Source organism: Chenopodium album, chromosome 13 (assembly GCF_948465745.1).
Source record: "Chenopodium album chromosome 13, dcCheAlbu1.1, whole genome shotgun sequence".
NCBI lineage: Eukaryota > Viridiplantae > Streptophyta > Magnoliopsida > Caryophyllales > Amaranthaceae > Chenopodium > Chenopodium album.
The window spans coordinates 52,225,546-52,247,590 of record NC_137846.1 but is presented as its reverse complement, the minus strand read 5'-3'; the positions used below and the strand labels follow the sequence as shown (position 1 = coordinate 52,247,590).

Below are 22,045 nucleotides of genomic sequence, written 5' to 3'. Positions count from 1 at the left end.
TAGATATCCATATTCATCATATCTGCATCATTACCATCCTCCTTCGCATCTCTGTCTTCCCCTGCCTTCAATTCAACGAACTCAGAATTTTTCCCTTCGAGAGTGCTACTTGCAGGAATTTGTTCAAGGATAGGAGAGCTCGATACATCTACTGCACTTAACTTCTTTGCCATTCCCTGGATAGCCGTCTCTGAGAGTTTATGCTCACTTGATTTGGGCTTGGTAATGAACAACTTTCTTGCACAATTAGCTACCTGACCCAAATACTTTGTTCACTTTCCAGGGAGATGCTTTTAGCCACATACCATACCCAAACATAGCAGAATCTGGGTCTCTACAATCATCACAATCTTTCACTCCATGACCAATCATGCCACAAAAGAAACAAAAGATCGGTGGCTTCTCATATTTCACATCAAAAGTCTCCTCCACACCACCCCTCATCTTTATTTTCACATTCTTACGAAGAGGTTTTCGAACATCCACTAGTACTCTCACACGGATTGATTTATCAATTCCCATTGAAGCTGTGTTATCCATTTTAACAAAAATACCAAGTTTATTTCCAAGTTTTTCAACATTAGCTATGTTTAACCTACCTTTGAAGGGCAAATTATAGATTCTCACCCACATTGGTAAGTTGAATAACTCGATATCAGAAGGTTTCTCATTACAGCCCACTTCTCCTAAAATAAGAGCATGTCGGTCAAAATGCCATGGTTGATCCTCAAGAACCCTTCCCTTATCCCTCCAATGATAGAATTGAAACATATACAAATTTTTTCCAATATTGCTAATGTCTACACCATATTTAGGGTTCCAGACATCTTTGATAGTGCTAATAAAGGCATTAACATTAACAGAACGCTCAGTCCAGATCTTACCAACAAGACTCAGTTCGACTCTAGCATCCTCATCTTCCTCTTCTCCTTCCTCCCATTCAATAGCATCCTCAACCACTTGTTTATCGGACTTTTCTGTCTTCTCTATGTTGCTTTCTGAATTTTGATTGTCACTACTTGCCTCTGGTTGATCTAACCCTGTATTATTTGCCACTACTATTTGTTTTGATGAATTCTCCATGAAAAAGCGATAAAACTTCTCGAAAAAACGAGAAGAAACCTTCAAGCAAAGGAAAACCTAGAAACCCTAGAAAAACCCTCCCAAGAGACTTGCTCTAGAGGGAACCTTCAGTATTTTTCTCAACTAACTTGTTTATTAACCTAGTCTTATTATATGAGATAATAACAAATGTTATGTTAGTTAAGATAAATCTTATAAAAACGTCAAAAGTCAAAACATGTCATCTAATTTGAAACTAAAACACTTAAATTATCTACAAAATATTTGAATTATACGAGTAATTTTTTTTTTGTAAAAGGTGGGGTGAGTGGATGATTTTGTGGATAGGCGAAATGGGGCGATTTGTAGTGGGTTGGGTACTTCGGCGGTGACCATTTAAAAGTTTGCCTCATTTATATATTGAACTGGTAAAACCCATTTATAAAACCCATTTATAAACGGTATGGGTCAGGGCTTGTAATAGGCCATTAAAAGTGGGGCTTAGGTTAAAAAATAATTAAAAATTATATATATAAAAAAAAAAATCTAAGCTTTGTCAGACAAAGTACAGAGTCAAAGACTCTAAAACTCTTGAAACTGAAAGAAAAATAAAATTAAAAATAAATACTGGTAAAAAAAAACCCGGACTCTCCTCTTTTCTTGGTTGTTACTTTGTTAAAGACTTTGTTGGTTGTTGTGTGGCCGAAAATTCACAATTTTCTCTCTCCTTATCACCGGCCGCCATCTGCCGGTTACCGTTCGCCGGCCTCTGTCCTCTGATCTCGGGTATTCATCGATCTCAATTTTCTCTGTTTTTGGATTTAATTTTAATTTAAATTTATGTACCTTTACTTTCTTGTTCTTGTTAATTGGATGGGATTAAATCTGAGTTTTTTCTTTTTAAATTTGATTTCAAATCGAATTTATTTATCCCTTTGATTAGATCTGTTCTTCGTTGCTCCTCCTGTTAATTGGATGCAATTGTTTGATTGTTCTTGTTATACATTTCAATTCAATTTGATTTTTGGCAAATTTGTCAAAAAAAACCTTTTAAATACACCATTTTGCGAAAAAAAAACCTTTTAAAAAAGCTTTATCGTTTAAAAAAACCCGAAGTTAATTATTTTTTGTTGATAGAAAGCTAGTATCACTAATTTACTTGATTAGAAAAATTAGAAAAATAACATCTGCTTTCTTGTTCATGTCAAATTAGAAAAATTTCATTGGAGTGTGTTTGTTTAATTATATTTATCTGTTTGTTTATTTGGTTGGCATGGGATTATAACAGTTGACTTGATTTGGGATGATAACTGACAAAGTATGAAGTGGGGATTAGGGAGGCGTATAATTGAAAGTCGATTTTTCTTCAAGATGAAATGAGGTTTAATTTTTTGGAGGTTATATATTTGTATTAAAAAGGGTAATAGATTATTCAAGTAGCTGTTTATTCACTATGTTACAAATTGATTTTTCTTCTTGATGTCCTGCTGAGAGCCTTCTATCACAAAAGACTAAAATGTATTGTTATATTTTTATTCCTTGAATTTATGTTTTTGTGTATTATTTTAAAGTTGTTTGTCCTGGTACAGGAGGAGATTCAGAAGAAAATGGACGGAAACTATGGCGTGGATAGTTCAATTCAATTCAATTTGATTTGTTTTTTTATAAATTAATTATACTTCAGCTTTCTTGTTCATGTCAAATTGGAGTGCGTTTATTTAATTATATTTCTCTCTTTGTCTTGGTATTGGAGGAGATTTAGAAGAAAACGGACGGAATCTATGGCGTGGAGATCAACTTTCTGAAGTGTTAGGGTGAGGTTTTATGCCTGCCCTGCTATTTTCTAATCTCTGAATTTTATTGTGTGTTTCATCCTTGATTTATTGTTTTTAAGTAGGATCACTAATATGAGAAGATAGCATGAAGGTGGTTCTTAAGAGGGATAATCAGGAAGAGAATGACTAATACGGGGAAGATGAATCCGAATGTCGAGGAAAAAGGAAAATTTGCAAAAAATTCAAGCTTAAGGTATGTAATAGATGCTTTATGAAGCTCTTTAGCCACATATTATACTAATTACCTTGTCACTTTCCTAGTGAGTTGCTACTTGCTGAATTATCCTCACACCCCAAAAGCCAAGTTACAAAACACTGCCTTTGATGTTTGTTGATTATAATTTAGAGGGTTTTGTAAGAATTATTTGTCATTTAATTCTGCATAAAATGAAATTCGTGTGTTTGTCACCCCTAATGAATGATGGTAATTTCTAGTACTTTTCTCTTTATTATATTTGTGGTTTTGATTGATTGTTTTTCTTCGCCGCGTGATGTGTAACACTTCTCTAGCAAGCCAAGCACCTTCACATCAACCTCTCTCTCTCGTCAGCATACATAAATTTCTCAAATTTAGTACAACACAAATTAAAAATTGGAAGTTTCAAGTAACAATCCATCTGAAAATAGGTTCTAAAACTTCAATTGCAACCCAATCAATCTTCTACCAGCACAATACAATAACACAGCTAAATTTGTCTACTTGTACAAGTGTTTCTCGCAAACTATTTGGGATTGACATACAAGACCATAAATTATGATAATAGCTATATTTAAATATAAAAAAAGAAAAAAATCACAAGATGACAATTACTCACCAATGTGAATATACATGTGAAATTGATGGCGGCACTTTGTTAAATAGAGTTAGAATTGCATTGAGAGATGAGTGAGGAAATACCAATAAATAATTATAGGTGTAAGTGTGTAATCGAAAAGATGATTAAAGAATTAATTCATGGAGTATTTAATTCGAAATGCGGGCTATGAGGCTACTAATGTAGGGGAAAGATTGAGGGACTAATATTGATGGCAAAATGGACGATTAATTTTGATTAAAGGTTGAATTAAAGAGGGGAAATGAAGATGAAGATAAAGATAAATTTTCTAGTAGATTAAGAAGCTTGGTTTGGATAACTTTGACATGTGGCTTTTTTTGGGTTGAAAATTTGAGAAAAATAGGGAAGTTTCTTAAAAGGGATGGGGAACTTATTATTGATAGTGCCTTGTTCAAAGCCGTGTAATCTACACACATCCTCCATCCTCCATCCTCGTACTTCTTTCAAGGGAATTTTATGGCCAAAATGTTCTCTCAAGGGTGATTCTTGGCATTTCAGCTAGAGTATCTTGGCATATCAGTTCTTGATTGATTGTTTTTCTCTCTTGCATGATGAGTCACACACTTTCACTTTAAAAGACAATAATTTTGACCTGTATTGATAGTCTGTTTTTTGTTTTTGCCTTTTCTTTACAGTACTAGATATCATCTACAAAGGCAAAGATTCCTTTTTTAATTTTGCGGAAATTTAAAAATTGCATGTTTGTTACCCTAAATTGATTGTAGTTTCTTGTTCCCTTAGAATTAACCATTTAATTGAATACATATTATGATATTAATATGTTATTCTCCAGTATTTTAGAAAAATATGGTTTCCATGTTTGTTGATAATATAAAACCATCGGTTAAAGCATTTAGAAGTCTTTAAACAAGTTTTTACTAAAGAAATAGATTTTTATACAAGACTAGCAAACATTTTTGCTACAAACCATAAAATCTCCAAATTGTATTACAATTATTCATAGTTTTGCTTCAGAAAAAGTCCTGTTTGAGTAAGTTCTCGCAGCTGCCATCACTGTCCAATGTTAGCTGCCATGCCATCACTGCAAAATTAATTAATAACACGTTAAAATTATGTTTAAAATCATATTTTACTTTCATATACACAAAACACACTTGTATTAAAAGATAAAACTCATCGTTAAAATTTAATGAAGTGAAACGTCAGAGCATACCTTCTGAGACTTGCTACCATGACCAGAGGGTCGGGAACATGAACCAGGACCAAGGGACGGCCCACCATTGAAAATTCAATGAAGTTTAATTAGAGTCAGCATACAGGAATTTTTGGTTACTCTATTTTAATATAACTTGTAAAGTTCTGAAATATTGAGCAATAGACAGAGAGTATCCAGCAGCCATGACATCCCCAAATAATCCATTATGACCCCTCCCATGCCAACAACCTTATCATCAAATCCAGCAGATTTCCACATCGAAGCATGCCTGATGACTGCAACATGCAGATTTTCTTTTCTTTTTTTCTTTTTTTTTTTGATATTTGAGTAAATGACAATACTTGATGTTCTCTTTTTTTTTTTTTTTTTTTTTTTGTCACAAAAATAAAAGAATACTGCTGGTCTAAAAGACTAAAATGTAATGATATATTATTATTCCCTGAATGAACAAGTATAATGCTGAATTTTCAGAATTTATGTTTGTGTTATGCTTTATTCAAATTCATGCCTAACAATAATGAAGTTCTTCTAATAGGAGTTCATGCTCCTTCTACCCCCTTGGAAAGGCACAACTTATGGCAGGAATTGAAGGCTAATCTGCCTCCTGATGACACGCTCACACGCCATGGCTGGGGGATTTAAAAGAAGTTACTTCTTCCTCTGAAAAATGGGAGGACGTGATTTCAGAGACCTCAATATGCTGGTCGATGCGGCATGTCTCTTGGACTTGGGCTTCAATGGTAATCCCTTCACATGGCACAATGCAAGGGAAGGGGCTGCTATAATCCGGGAGAGAATAGATCGTGCGCTTGCTAATCCTAGTTGGCTCAATACCTTTTCAAACACTCGGGTACTCCATCTTCCTAGAACTTTTTCAATCATAATCCTCTCCTTATTACTTTGTATAATGCTTGCCTGGTTATTATCCTTTTAGATGCAAAATTGCTTGGTTGGAACATGCTGACTTTAAAGAATTTTTTGTTAAAAATTGGGATGTCCATGATAATGATTTTATTAAAGACCGGAATACCTTCCTGCATATTATCAAAGATTGGAACTATAATATTTTTGGTAATATTACTAGGAAGAAGAATCACCTTATAAAGCGTATTGATGGAATTTAAAGAAGTCTTTCTAAAAATGAAAAAGATTTAGGGGCCGTTTGGTTCACCAAGGGGAAAGGGAATGACTAAGAGAAAGGGAAAGAGGGAGAATGGGAAGCAACTCCCTTATTTATTATAGGTTGTTTGTTCACACTTCACAAAAGGGAAATGGAATGAAGATGGAACTTCACTCACTGCCAACAACAAACTCCAACCCCCCTCCTCCCAGCGGCGCCGAGCCCCCCCTCACCCCCTTCGTCGGTCCCCACCCCTCCCTGCCCGCGACCTACTCCCCTTTTCCTGCAACACCGCCGCCCTCCCTCGTCCACCGCGCCGCCGCCCATTTTCCTTCTAATTGTTGATGGTGTCTCTCTTCACTCTCTTTTTAAGTGATTTTCTGATAGATCTAGTAGGTTTGTTAATAGAGTGTCATATGTTGTTTTTTTTGGGTGTTTAGGGGTTGTTTACTTGTTTATGGGTTTTTTTGTTGAGATGGTTAGGGTTTTTGGGTGGTTTTTGTAGTGGTTTTCATGGTGGGTGTGGTGATTTCGTGGGTAATGAGTGGTGAACGTGGTGGGTGAGGGTTAATTCCAATGAAGTTGGGTAATTTGGGGAAGATGGGTTTTTTTTCCGGGTGGATTTGGGATTTGGGTGGTTTCGGTGGAGAATGGTGGTTTTAGGTTGTTTAAGGTGGTTTCGATGGTGGCTGGATGGTGGCGGCAGGGGCGTTGGCGATGTTATGGTGGTTAGGCGGTGGTTCAGGTGGTCAGTTGGTAGTTCTGGTAGGTGGATGGTGGCTATGCGGTGGTTCTGATGGTGCTAGGGTGGTTGGATGGTGGCTAGGCGGTGGCTCTGGTGGTGTCAGGTTGGCTGGATGGTTGCTAGACGGTGGTGTCGGTAGTCAGTTGGTGTTTTCAAGAGTGGTCAAGGTAGTTAGAAATTTGGTCAAGGTAGTTGGGTGAAGAGGAATTTGGGGGTTTGAGTGATTCCCTTGGGGGGGGGGGGGGGATGGGTGGGTGGGGAATGAAGATAGAGGAAAATGGGGTAATGGGAGGGGTAAAGGGAATGATTGATTTTGTCTATCAAACATCAACAAAGGGATTCATGGTAGTTGATTCCCATTCCCTTTGTTGAATACCCTCAACTAAACGGCCCCTTAATTCATGAATTAAACTTGATTTATAATGTTGAAAGAATTAGTTGGGCTCAAAAGGCAGGGCTAGATTGGAGAAGAAACGCTGACTATAACACCAATTTTTTCCATCTCGCTGCCAAGATTAAGTAGTCTAGGTCGTATCCTTTGCCTTAAAAATGATAGGGATGAATGGGTTAATGACCAATCAGTGTCCAATGTTACCAAGTCTTTAAACAAGTTTTTACTAAAGAAATAGATTTTGAAACAAGACTAGCAAACATTTTTGTTTGTGACAAACTATAAAATCTCCAAAACTTTTATTACAATTATTCATAGTTTTCAGAAAAAGTCCTGTTTGAGTATGTTCTCGCAGCTGCCAGTGCCATGCCATCACTGCAACATTAATTAATAACACATTAAAATTATGTTTAAAATCATATTTTACTTTCATATACACAAAACACACTTGTATAAAAAGATAAAACTCATCATTAAAATTCAATGAAGTGAAACGTCATAGGCTCAGAGCATACCGCATACCTTCTGAGACTTGCTACCATGACCGGACGGTCGGGAACCTGAACCAGGACCAGAGGGACGGCTCGCCTGTGAAAATTCAATGAACATGCTGACTTTAAAGAATTTTTTGTTAAAAATTGGGATGTCCATGATAATGATTTTATTAAAGACCGGAATACCTTCCTGCATAATATCAAAGATTGGAACTATAATATTTTTGGTAATATTACTAGGAAGAAGAATCACCTTATAAAGCGTATTGATGGAATTCAGAGAAGTCTTTCTAAAAATGAAGAAGATTTAATTCATGAAGTAAACTTGATTTATAATGTTGAAAGAATTAGTTGGGCTCAAAAGGCAGGGCTAGATTGGAGAAGAAACGCTGACTATAACACCAATTTTTTCCATCTCACTGCCAAGATTAAGTAGTCTAGGGGTCGTATCCTTTGCCTTAAAAATGATAGGGATGAATGGGTTAATGACCAATCACCAATCGATCTTAAAAAACATGGCTAGTAGTTACTTCCAAAATATTTTCTCTTCCTCCATTTCTGAATTTAACACTAGTAAGCTTGCTGCCTATTCCTACCCTAAGTCTATTGATGCTTGAATAGCTACTGACCTTGGTAATTCTTCCCTAAATTCCGAGATAAAAAATAATTTATTTGCCATGAACTCCACTAATTCTCCTGGTCCAGATGGTATTCAAGCCATTTTTTACCAAAAAAATTGAGATTTATTAGGGGATAGCATCTCTTCTTTCATTCATGATTGTTTTACTAATGGACAGATTAAAGAAGGTATTAATAACTCCTTTCTTTGTTTAATCCCTAAAACAGATTATTAACTCCTCTTTGGGATAAAGAAAAATTACTAGAAAATGGTGGAACTCCTTGTGAAAATACTAGAAAATGGTAAAAACAAGCTGTCCAGAGATGTTGAGGTGGATGGTTTGATCATGCATTTCCTTGAACCCATAATTCTCTGTTTATATTTAGAGAGGGTGGGGGTATGAGGTGGATGGTTTGATAATGCATATCATAATCTGGAAACTGTCAAGAAAATAAAAACGAGGCTTTATTTTGATTTTAAAGAAGATTATCTGCTAGGTATTGCATTAGCAGTCTACTAAAACAGGTAGCTTAATTTATACCATTCACTCATTTTGTTTAGCTTTATCATGGCATGGAAGAAAGTTATTGATCAATTAACAATTGGACATTTTGTTCATGCAGTGATACACCTACATGCCAGAAATGAAGTATACTGCTACAGGACAGTATCATCTCTAAATATAGAAATGATGGTAGAAAACACAACTCAGCAAACATTTCTTTATGTAGCATCTTTTCTTTCATTCACGATTGTTTTACTAATGGACAGATTAAAGAAGGTATTAATAACTCATTTCTTTGTTTAATCCCTAAAAAAGATTAATAACTCCTCTTTGGGATAGCATCTCTTCTTTCAATCATGCTGGTAGGTTGAAGCCCTTGATGATCTCGCTCATTAGCCCCTTCCAATCTAGTTTTATTCCTAATCGTTCTATTGATGAAAACATCATTATCATTAAAGAAGTCCCCAAATAATCCCTTATGACCCCTCCCATGCCAATAGCTTGCCTCACCACAACTCTGACAAATATCATCATCACAAATATTTTTTTGATTTCAGAGTACTTCTGACAGGGATGCTATTATGTAGAGCCCTACACGGCTACACCCAAAGTGCTTAATTTTTGGGGGAATCTTAGCATCCCACACCTTCCCTGAAATTGGTTTCAATAAGCATCAGAGTTTGAAGCACGATCAGTATGGTTAGTCTGGGGTTGTACATAGTAAGCACTACGAACACAGAACTCTCCCTTTTTTGAGTGCACCCACATCCAACAGTCCCGAGCATTGCCCATCTAAAGTAAATCCCTTACCCACCACAAATTTACCCTTCCCACCCACCCACCCACCCAAGTCACACTACCCACCACACTACCTTATGTTGGAAGTGTTTTTCTCTTTTTAACAGCACACGGTTGTTGCTCACATTGTACATAACCCACTTGTTTGTAACGGTATGACTTAAACAAGTGTAGAGCATGTACTATCTGAATATATTTGGTTTTGAATCTCATGTTCTGTAATTTCTGCGAGCATAAAGTATGGGATAAATTACAAGTTGGAGAGCAGCATAGCCAAAGGAGCAGGAGGCAAAATCTCTACCCCTGCCCCTTTGTTTATAAAGCCATTAAGGTACTACAGAGTATTGGAAACAGCACAACTACTTATACCGCAGGATTTTCAATGCCTCCAAAACCTACCAAGTCAGATCTACCGCCTTCACCTCAAAAAGGACCGACCACATTATTATTCCATTAAGACGTCTTCCTGTAATGATCCTAGGTCACTGGGAAGAATGCTTGTTCTAGAAATTATTATTTCAGAAAATATTGTTCCCATTTATGCTTCTGATTTATTCAGTATTATTCCCATTTTAGACCTGGTTCCCTCATCACAATTCACAATCCTAGCTTTATAACGAGTTCAAATACAAAAATTAGAGCAAAAAAAATGTACAACAGGTAAGATCCCAAATCTATGATCAAACTTTATTCTCTAATCTAGAATAAGCAATTAATCAGCCACATTTTTTGCTTTTTAAAAATAATTGGATGAGAAGAAGGAAAATAATTATACCTTGGAATGCGTGAATTTACATTTAAGAACGTGCTGATTCCATTTATCCCAGTCAAAGAAACTCATTCCGCAAGTATGGCAGCATTTCTTCTTGATATCACCAATCTTCTCCTCCTTACCCTTTCCCATTTTTGATTTATTTTCCTTGATCAGAGCTAGGCAAAGGCTCTATTAATATTTAATACTTCGTATTAGACGTGTTAAGCCTGGTACCGAGGTAGAGTTTCGGTCATTTTGGATTCAATTAAGACCTTGGTTCAAGTTAATTTAATTTTGGTTAAAATTTGAGTTACAATATTAGCTCATTTTAAGTAACAACTGGTATCGTACCCGTGCAAAAAAGTTCAAAAATTAAATCTCACAAATTTTAACCTATTACTTGTTGTATTGAAAGCTTTTAGTGTATAATAATTTTAGTCACAATAATGAATAACATGTACCCATCTAATCATCTATCGTAAAGATTTATAACCTTAAATGTCTTGGTCATGTTTTACCTATTTATATCTAGTCATGGACAATCACATATCTTATACATACTTTTCATGTGCATTTTTGTTTTAATCAATATAATAAAACATACTCTATTGTCCCATAACATAGACATAGACTTTTTAAAATAAAAAATCAGGTGTACAACACTAAATATATTAGTTGAATAGTCGGCCTAAAATGATAGATCAAAAGTTGCCCAAAATAAATCAGAGTCATTTTGATTTAAATTATTATAATATAAGTGAATAAAAGTAACTACATTACCCTTATAAAACTCATTATCCCATTGTTTATTAACTTCAAAATCACATCAGGTTAAATATTACCCAAAATAACTTACAAGTACATTATCCTATTATTTTTTTTTTAATTTTTTTTTTAATGTACTGTTTCGAGAGCCACATTCGATGCACACTACTATAATTGTAAAACGGTTGATACGAATAAAGTGTTTATAATATTATTTATTGATAAATTTTATAATAGAAAGCATACAAAAAAGTACTTTTAAATAATTAATACATCTACAAACCTAGACCTGCCAATCCTAAATGAGGTCTAATGACCTAACTCAAAATCGACTCGTAAACATCGACCCAAAACCCAAAATTGACTCGACCTATACTCAACTCGAAAATGAAAATGACTCGACACCCAAATTGACCATGACGATCATACATGCTCTTTATTTATTGATCATACATGCTCTTTATTTAGTAACTAATTGAATCAGTAAATTATACAAAGTTATTTGTTTTAATTTGTCAACAAGTACCCTTTCTTACCCTAGTGCATCGATCACATGTTTCAACCATCATTTTGTATCAAAGACAATAAATAAATTTAAGAACAAACAATGATTGAAAGGTAAAACTCAAATTTGTGAATAGAAGCAGATGTATTTTCGTAATAGGAAGATGATTATAACAAGTTGACAAGGAAAATAACTCAAGGATTTTACCATCTTATCTGTCAAGTTGACAAGGAATATAACTTTGAAAATAATTATTAGTGTAAAAATTATAAATTCATTATATAAAAATTATTACGGAGTATAATAATAAATATATCAATAAAAGTGCAGAAAATTAATAAGCATATGTAGCTAAACCCAGCAACACATTAACGGTTGGTTGGTTCCATACAAATTCTCCTTTGAATCCCCACTCCCTAAAATGTGATACATCTTGGTGTCTAGAGAGTAGAACACGATATTATTCCCTTCTATCTTCGGAAGGTAGATCTTGTTTCTCATCGTAGGATCACTTGATACTATTGAATAACACGATATCTTGCTAATAAAGAAAATATAATTTCCTATATCATTTACTATTTCAAACACACCAAGATTTCCCGAGCAATCTGGGAAGCAGAATGCTCCCCCAAGATAGGTGGGAGCACATTCAGTAGGCCGAAATTCTATATCTTGATCGTCCATGTCAATATCAAATTCTTCCCATGTCTCGTCCCTTGATTGAAGGTAACATAGTCTCAAAAACTCGGGATACTTCAACAATGCAACCGTCAAACAAACAGAGCTTGTTGGATTTGATGAGAAAGCAATGCTTCTGATGGCACCTACTACACATTTATCGAAGAGTGGTGGAAAAACTCCTGTGACCCCCGTGAAGAGGCTGTAGAATTTCAAATGGTACTCTGCAACTAAACAAAGTAACCACCCATTTCTAGAGAATATTAAGGTAAAAAGATCTTGAGAGAATGGAAATAAAGTGTTGGAGCATATAACATCATTTCGACACGGGTCCATCAACTTACACAATCCAACTTCATTCTTAAAGAACAAGAATAAGGGAAACTCATTGTTGGTTCGCCATAGAGGTTCAGGGAGTGTGTATGAAACATCTTACAACTAGCGCGAAATTTCCAATACTCAAACAAATGCATATAGTTTGGAAGCGATTGTATTATATCTAATGGCAGCTTATCAAACCAACAACTACTGTCCTCCTCCACTGTTTCTTCATTAATATTGTCATCTTCGTGTTCAACTTGAATTTGCTGTTGGTTTGGAATGTTCTTGACTTGTAACCTTGGCATGACGATCCAAACAGGATTGTCGCCGTACATGTCAGGGCTTACCAAGTTTGGGGAGGGAGAAACAATGGTCCAAGTTTGATCAACTAGGTTTATTGAAACTATAAAATCTGATTCGTTGTTTATTTCACTTGAAAAAGAAAAGCAGAGGCAATTCTCTTGAATACCACCAACTTTAGTATCATTACCCCAACACCAAGTACTACCATGACGATTCAATAAAAAGGCTCTGCCATTCAAACTCTTCAACTCCATCCAATTCTTTTCCTCTAAATTCAGTTCCCATACCTTGATAGCGACAATGTTGTTTAATTCTCTATGGTAATTGATAGAACGCTCAAGTATCTTTGCATAGTAAATACATCCACAAGATTCAAGCAAATGGCCAATAGAAAAATCACTTAACGTCTCTGATTTTGTATTCGGCTCACCAATCTGCAAGGGTCGTATGGTCAGCGTGTTCAGTTCATCGACTATATAGAATATATCATGGCTCACGGGATCTTCTACATATGAACAACCATGTATAACCCCATTGAGAGTAACCAGTTCTGATATATGTGCTTTCGTCCCATCTTCAAGTTCAACACTTTGTACAACCCAACTACACGTATCAGCCCAAGGCCAGCAGAAAAACAACAGGCCAGCAATATTAAAGACCAATAAAAACATACAATTATCATCATCAGCATCAACATCAACAGTAGCAGGGTGAGGAGATGATGTTAGAAAGCACTCAGACAACCTTCCAGGCACATCATTAGTTGGTAACCGCGGAAGACTTATGGTCTGTAAAGTGGTAATGTTGAATAAAGAATAGATGCATCTGTCCTCCTGATCGCGTAGAATTAACCAGCCATGAAAAAAAGCAATTGCGTCCTTGTGGCACAATTCAGGGATACTTTTCATGTACGATTTCGAGTCACCGGGCGAGTAAAAAACCTGGAGTTGTTCACACTCACTAGAGTCACTATTATCATCATGGTCATGGGTATACATAAGCCAAGGTGTTTGTGTTCCTTCAAGAGAGAGGGGTTGTGATTCGTCAACCTCTTTTTGGTTCATTGATGATTAACAACTTATTAGAGCACAGAACCTTAGAAATTTACGATTACTATCTGTAATTTGTAATTCTGTTGATGCTCCTTTATTAAACAAAGTGCAAATTTACAGAACTTTTTAGTTGTTCATATCATACTTAAACTAGGAAACAAATTTAATCAAACGTAAGAGGGCAACATTATTTTAGGATATTAATTAATTAGCTTCCTAAACCAAAACCACCAACTTGTTTAAAAAAAAAAAAAACCACCAACTATTATAAACATATCCTTAAATTAGGAAACAAAATCACGTAGAGATAATCTTCTTGATTTTATAATCAAAAGATTTATTTTTTTTAAAGAAAATTTCAAAAGATCTGTCAAAAAAAATCTAGATCGTTTCCAAAAGAAAAAAAATCTAGATCGTTTCCAAAAGAAATAAAAAGATCTTGATATTATCTTTTACTCGTATAAATCATATTAGGACGGCAAAATAAATTATTATCTTGATATTATCTTGAAATTTTAAAAATGAATACCTGTGTTATTTTATGTATGCAGGTGTTACTTCTGCTTCGTGCCAGAGCACCGTGTAAGCTACATTGCCACTGCCTTCTCGGCCTGAGATAAACCTCAACTAATTAGGTCCAACACTCAAAACGTTGTGGAGATGATGATTCATAATCCTAATTATAGATAATTATCAATGATTTAAAAGGAATGATAATTTCAAAAAATATATTGCAATGTATGACAAGTTTTAAGAAGGTAATCGGTAAAGTTCGAGCACCAATGTCAACTGTATGTCTCGCATATTTGAACTAACAGTAAAACAACAATATATGATAAATCCCTTCAGTTTGCTACACCAGGGATATTCTATAACAAAGAGCTTCCTAAGTTCCATCTCTTTGTCGATTTATTGAAAAAAATGTTCAATGATTTAACAGTGCAATGAATGTATCTTTCTAAAATGGATCTGTAGTTTTTTCCAGGTATTATCTAATTATATTCTTGGAAGTTGGCATGACCAGTTGCTTGTGCATGCTCCACAGCCTCCTGCAGTGACACAGTACAGAATTCGAGCATCATCATAATATGCATTCGGAGACAACACCAAATATTATATGAAGTATGCCGCAAAATAAACAATGTAAGAGATCCTACCTTCTGTCCTTTAACTCCGATTTGGCAGACTCCACAACGCAATGTGAAGTTGGCAGTGTCAGTAAACTTTCTCAGCCTGAAGTGCAGCAAAGTGAAATTAGACAGAGTGACACCATCAGTCTCACTGAATAACATTCTCAAAAGTTGGCATCATCCTCTACAGAATTGATAATGAGCCTAATAGGCTAATATACACCCACATGCTCAGCTCAAAAGCTTCAGAGTAGGTTCGAATATAAATCAAAGAGAACAAATGAGTTATAGTTTATGATAATACATTTGTATGGGGAGATATGAATATCATAGCTTGAAAGAATATTTTATTAAATTAAATGGAGCTTGTGATCCAAGCTCAAGCTATTACCCAGCTAAGTCATAAATTACTAGGATCAGGAAGTTTGGCTCAAGTTTTAATTGGTGTAGCAGAGACTCAGCAAGTCACTGTCAATTGTCTATCATCTTAAACTGCAGTATTTTGACATGCAAAAAATTAAAGCAATAACTAACTCCCAAGAAAATTATGCAAGGGCTCAAATACCTATGCTGCTCCTTCACAAAATTCTGAGCAAGGCTCTCAACAGGCCCTATGGTTCTGTCATTGTTTACAGCAAATATTGTTTGATCGAACTCCTCTGGAGCACCTTCGGCGGGAGACATCTGTTAACACAACCACAAATAATGTAAAATTTCTACATAACATTGTAGTATCCAATGGATTCATCAAGGCGCAGGACACCAACACAACAACAAAATAAAAGCCTCAAGCAATGAACAAAAGCTTTTAAAAAGGTTAAGGAGCTTACAGCCAAAGCGTCATAGTGAAGCCCGTCATAAAGAAGCATAGCCCTTTCACTGAAGTTACGATCCTGGTTTAATACCCAAAGAAACAGGAATAAACAAACAGAAGGCTTTAGTATCAAGAATTGGATATTGTTTAGTGAATACAGAAGAAGAAAGCATACTGACCTGACCATACAAATCACATCGAGTTGTCTGAATGTCATAAGCTGCTATTTCGCGTCCATAGTAATCAGCTAATATTGAAAGTTCTATAGCCCCTATTAAGTAAAATACAAGACAACTGTCAAGAACCACAAACAACTCTAAATTTTGGGGGAAGGTAATATTCTAATGCTTGAGAAGAAGGGAAAAAAAACCCACAACAGCACTAACAAAATATAAAAGATAATGTAGTACAAAAAAATATTCAAAATTCCTGAGAGTTGAGGACTACAGGAGACTGTTTTAATACAGTGGAATGTAATGAACCCATGTTTTTTTAAAAAAAACCATGACCCCATGCGATTCACAAGCATTTATGAAGCCAATTATAACATAATCATACAGTAAGTTTTGACCCCTCACACAGCATATATCCACCTCATACAAAAGAAAATACATAATTTTTAAAAAAATGTTCAAACTATAACTCCAAAGCCTTGGTTGAATGTAGAGAAGGGCAAAAAAGGGTCTACCTACCTATGTTATTGTACACAATGAGGTTTACAATTTCATAAAATTAATCCTTCTCTTTGGCCAACATAAAATAACGGAATTTCAAATCAATCACAAATAGGTTAGGAAAAACAAGATAACCAGTTTATGGAAAAACCCCAGAATAGATATCGAGCACAGAAAGTAGTCCACTATTAGATTATGGTAGATCACATTCCATTTATAGAAGAAGTTTAATATATGAAGTATTGAAATATACAGACCATTCTATGCAACAAGACCTACAATTTATCAATTGAGAAAGTTACTGAGTGACTTTCCATCATTTCTACTCCAATGCAAAAGAAATAAACAGTCAAACTTTTAATTAGAAAGGCAAATTACATGAAATGCCAGAGTAAGCTCACTCGTTTAAGTCTATAAAGGCACAGTTCAAGATTCAATCTCGGGTGAAATTATAGTTAATGTTGGAGTACTCTCCCTGCTCACCAGAGAAACCTTTCATAAAATTTTATCATAAGTTAGTGTGAAGAAAAAGGCCACTCCTCGTGATGAAAAATATTTTCTTCATAATCATTTTAATTTTTTATGTATCACAGTTTAATCATGATCATTACAAGACTCCCCTTGGCAAACAAATTGTAAAAGCAAACATTCTTATCAATTATACACCTTAACTTTTTTGACATACACAGATATACTTCCTCATAAACTGGTTTCAAGATTTTCTCAACTATAGCACATAGATTCACTAGTCTTATACAAGTAGAACAGGAGATATGTAATCTGAGTTCTGACATATCTAATCAGGACCTAAAGTTCTAAAATGCAACATAGATGAATGTTTAGAAAGCATGAATTATTTAAGGAATATTAGATAGAAATAACAAAGGTCTAAGCTTAGCAAATGACCAAAACCAGACTCACATCTGACCTAGCTACAGCTGTTTAACATTTTAATTACAGCAGAGTAAATTTAAGGCATTAGGCTTGCAAAATGTCACATATAAAGTCATAAGCTTCAAATGAGACATTAGGCTTGCAAAATAAAGTTATAAGCTTCAAATGAGACATTAGGCTTGCAAAATAAAGTTATAAGCTTCAAATGAGACATTAGGCTTGCAAAATGTCACATATAAGTAGTGATATTTACAAGCCAAAAGAATAGCATGAGGTTGTACCATAATATATCAAGGCTAGAGTTCAACCAAGTTATTATCAGCAGATCAACTTGTAGGTTATTAAGTAATTGACTGATAGTTATTATAGTATGTAGTAGCAGTATCAACTTGTTTCAAAAAAAAAAAAATGTAGTAGCAGTATCAATTTTCTTTTCTAGTGGTTAGAGCAACAGAATTAGATTGGTGCCAGAATAAGCGACAGTTAAAATGGGCAAGTAATTAATGCGCAGATGGTTGACCAACAGCGGAGCAATGGAAGCATTTATTTCAAAAGGATTTTGTGCATCTAGCAGTGTTCAAGCAAATAACACACAGTTGAAAAAGTCAGCTGATCTTTTGAAAGGTATCAGCTAAAAATAATTGCAAAAGTGGAAAACATGAGCCATGGTGCAATATTTGTTCTGGTGCAAAAAATGGAGCCAAATGGTGTCTGGACATTACAATGATTGGTGTTACTCTGTTACTTGATAAAACAAGGTTTAAACAATCAACAGATAACATGTATTACCAAATTAAATGACATTTATGGTTTTGGTTTATCAATTTTGCAAAGCATTAGGAAAGAGAAAACGCTGAAAAAAAGAATAACATAGCAACTTAAGAGACTGCCATGTGGAGAGAACTACATATGATTCAAAGATTTAATATTGATGTTGAAGTTTCTAATCGTTCAAAAGGAATCCACTTTTTGAAAAAATAAACACCACTACCAAAAGATTACTTTGAAAGAATAAATATATTCATACTACAATGATAGATAAAAGTGTCTACCATGACACAAAAGATAAAAGGAAGTCAAGAAGTATTCAACTCAAATCCCTCTTATTTTGCTCTTTTTTTATTTTTTTTGGAAAACCCCCTTAGAAAGCGTTTAATGGAGCCCAAATTGCAGTCACGAAGTCAGATAGCTCCACCATTTTAGACCCTATACGTAGAATTATATATTAATATTAAAATCTAAGGAACCACAGCTACATTCGCAACTAGAGCTCCTTCATATTCATTGAGTCATTGCTAGTAATAGCCTGATAAAATTTATTTCTTCTTCCAACAGCAGGGAGTCCACAAGCCAGTCCTATACTCCTATTTCCTAGCTCCAAAAGGTATTTCCTTAAGTTAGATGATCTAGTGCCTACTTAACAATCAGCAGATGGGCTGTACTTTCAAATCTTTTCAAACATCGGTGAAAAGGTTGGATTAAGAAACCGGAATATGATAGAGAGGAATTGGTATATGGACATGTGAGACTACTTCAATTTTAGTACAGTGAATTAAAAATGATTCAGTTTTTCCATGGCTATATGCTTTAGATGAATTAGTTCAATAAGGCCCATATACAGGGTCTGTTACACATCATGCTTTGACAGGACTCATTAAACTTCATTGACCTAATAAAATCAACATTATTTTATTCCAGTATTGAGTAAACTAAATTACATTACTTGTTCTTGGTCAGGTCAAGCCACCATGCCTAATACATCAGAAGAAGGCTATAAAGAGTTCACTTACTAATTTCTATTAGAGTGTTAGGTAAACACTTTGGAATCACATGCATGCGACCACATACAGCAACTTCAGCAGATAAAGGATGAGAACCACTAGGCTTACTTCAACAAATCACAATTATAAATATAAAAGTTCCACCAGAACTAAAAAATATCACTCTATCAAATTTTTAAGACGAAAAAAAGGAGTTATAACAAACCTCCCCATTTCTCTGAATCAAGAATCCATGCGCAATATTCTTCATTAGTTTTTCCCAGAAAAGCTTCAGAGTATTTCACAGGATCGCTAGACACTGTAGCAGCTATAACCTTCCAAAAATAACAACAGATAATTATTTTTCCTGTTTAGTAAAGAGGATATGAAAGAAAGAAACAGACTATCTATACAAGAAGCCAAGAATTCAACAGAACAAAATCCTATAAACATCCAAGTGTCCAATCATAAATAGTTATTTAACATCCTCTGAATGATGGGAAGTTATACTTGACAGAAATCAAAATCGAAACTAACATAGATTCTTTAGCAAGAACATAATGTCCCAAATGCAGCTATTACATTGTGCAAATAACAAAGGAGTACAAAAGGAAAAGAGCCAGATATTCCCAGAATTCGATTGTTATCATTTTAACAAGGCAGCCAAATCTTTTATACTGTGCATAATATAATTTATTTGTTAGAAGTCCACAAACAATTTAGCCTCAACTCATATTTTCCTCCCTCATAATGGATGTGACATACTACCACATAGGCACATACACCTTCAACCATCAATAGAAACAGAAAGGTTAGATGATGAAACGAAGAAGAATCATATAAAATGCAGATACACACCATTTTATATATTTCATCATTCTAATCAATCTAACAACTTATAGAAATTAGCTAGACACTTAGCCCTTGAAAATTTCTACTGGTATTTAAACCGATCAAGAGTCTCACCTGTCTTAATTCAGGAGCCTTTTTACTATCATGATCCATGACATATCTGCAAAAATATAGCAGTGTGAAATCTGTAAACACTCCGTGCAGTATTCCAAGACAATATAGCTATCCATGGATCGAAACTTACCCAACAGCATTGAACAGACAGCTGTTATCAGACGGGATTACACGTCTAACAATAATACCTTCCATATTACAGAACCAATATTACACCTGTAAGTAAACAAAATTACAATCCACACATCAGAATTCATACTGAAGGCATAGGATAAACAAGAACAAAGGATTAAAAGGCGATATTGAAGAATTCGGAACGAATTGTGCTTCAAGAAAAATGAACATTGCATAGCATACTGTAATTCAATGTCAGGCATGTAAACTAAAGAAACCAACACAGTATCAATTTCAAATTTGGGGAACTAAACAAAAATTATTCAGCAATGATAATGACACAAAGGGAAGTTTAGCTTCTAGAATCCAGCAACAAAGTAACAAAGAATAACAAATCAAATTGAGTAATTCTTCCTATTCCTCTGAACAAAGAAGCAAAGAAGCAAAGAATTTCAATATTTTTTCTTAAAAATAATAAAATTATAGATGGGATTTATAAGAAAACCATGAACAATAAACTGATAAAATACCCATTATCAGCAGCACCAAAACCATCCAAGATTAGCAAAATAACCCAGAAATCTTCTTGAAGCATCATAAACTATGCATACCAAAAATGTAAATCCACCATCGAAAACAACCAGAAAAAATTTGCAGCAGAAAAATGAAAGAAATCAAAATTGCAACAAAATATTTATTGAAAGACTCACAATTTTTGGAATCTGTTCTTGTTCTGAAAACTTAGAGCTGGAAAAACGAAATTCTCTCTACAAATTTTGCACCGATTTGTTGGGAAACGTTTCGTATAGAAGAAAGTTATCTGGGTTTCTAAATTTAATTTGAGAAATCTGCCATTTTTAAGTTGTAGGCTGTCTGATTGGGTCCCACTATCCTACCATTTGAAGAAAGGTTGATGAAGGAAGAAAAGAATATTTTCTTTTACTTAAATTTTCATATCCAAATGTACACAAATTATTTTGTAAGAAAGTTGGTGTGCCTAATCCAGGGAAAAAAAAAAAAAAAAACAAAAATAACATGTGTATAATAATTTACGGAGTAAAAAAAAAAAAAAAAAAAAAAAAACTTTTAGTCTTTTAACTAATATTTTAAGAAAAAAAAAAAATACCACATCATTTCATAATTCATATGATTTCATATCAATACTCCACTAAATTACTATAGTACGAGGCTCTTCTCTCTCCTCTCCCTGCTAGGGTTTTAATTTTTTTGGCCGTTTAGACCGGAAATTAGACTATTTCCGACCCATTTTTTTTAATTCAATTTAGTTTTTTTGTTTTGCTTTACGTTTTGTTTTGTTTTCTCCATCTGTGAGAGTCTGTCCCAATTTTCTGGGTTTTTCCCAATTTTTTGGGATTTTGATTCTCATCTATGGATGGAAATTTTATTTTTAGGGTTCTTATAATAATTGGGAAGGTGATTTGGACTCCTATAGGTAGTTGATTTGTCATCAATTGGTCGATCAAAACATCAGATTGCAGAGATCTCAATTTGAAAAGATGCAAAGACATCGAAAATTATTGCTCGCGTCAAGCTTGAAGCGGTGGAGTATGAGCTATGCCAAATATGCAAATTAGTTATGATTTTGATTGTAAAAGTTATGATATTTTCTCTAAATCTGTGATTTACAGATCTTTATTATTGTAGATGCCGTATGGCTATTATTTAATGATACTATTACTTCTCGTTTAAAAAAAAAAAAAAAAAAAAAAAAA

The 22,045-nt window shown here is 34.4% G+C and overlaps 1 protein-coding gene and 1 long non-coding RNA gene across 3 annotated transcripts; one reads left to right on the top strand and one right to left on the bottom strand.

Moving 5' to 3' along the window:
• Positions 1–1,640: 1,640 nt before the first annotated feature.
• On the top strand, positions 1,641–10,157 carry LOC145574934 (uncharacterized). 2 transcript variants are annotated; one of them, XR_014098222.1, is made up of 5 exons: positions 1,641–1,848; positions 2,652–2,876; positions 2,960–3,090; positions 5,446–5,760; positions 8,903–10,157. It is a non-coding gene; the product is annotated as an uncharacterized LOC145574934 (long non-coding RNA). The 2 variants fall into 2 exon arrangements; XR_014098223.1 differs by having other exon boundaries at positions 2,957–3,090.
• A 4,500-nt stretch (positions 10,158–14,657) lies between these two features.
• Positions 14,658–21,258, bottom strand: LOC145576890 (OVARIAN TUMOR DOMAIN-containing deubiquitinating enzyme 2-like). The gene is made up of 9 exons (XM_081634588.1): positions 21,023–21,258; positions 20,329–20,414; positions 20,199–20,244; positions 19,459–19,567; positions 16,084–16,175; positions 15,921–15,983; positions 15,656–15,774; positions 15,118–15,193; positions 14,658–15,009 (listed from the first exon to the last, which is right to left on the bottom strand). The coding sequence occupies exons 2-9, from the start codon at positions 20,391–20,393 to the stop codon at positions 14,953–14,955; spliced, it is 627 nt and encodes a 208-aa protein (XP_081490714.1). The 5' UTR covers positions 20,394–20,414; positions 21,023–21,258; the 3' UTR covers positions 14,658–14,952.
• Between the last annotated feature and the right edge of the window lie 787 nt (positions 21,259–22,045).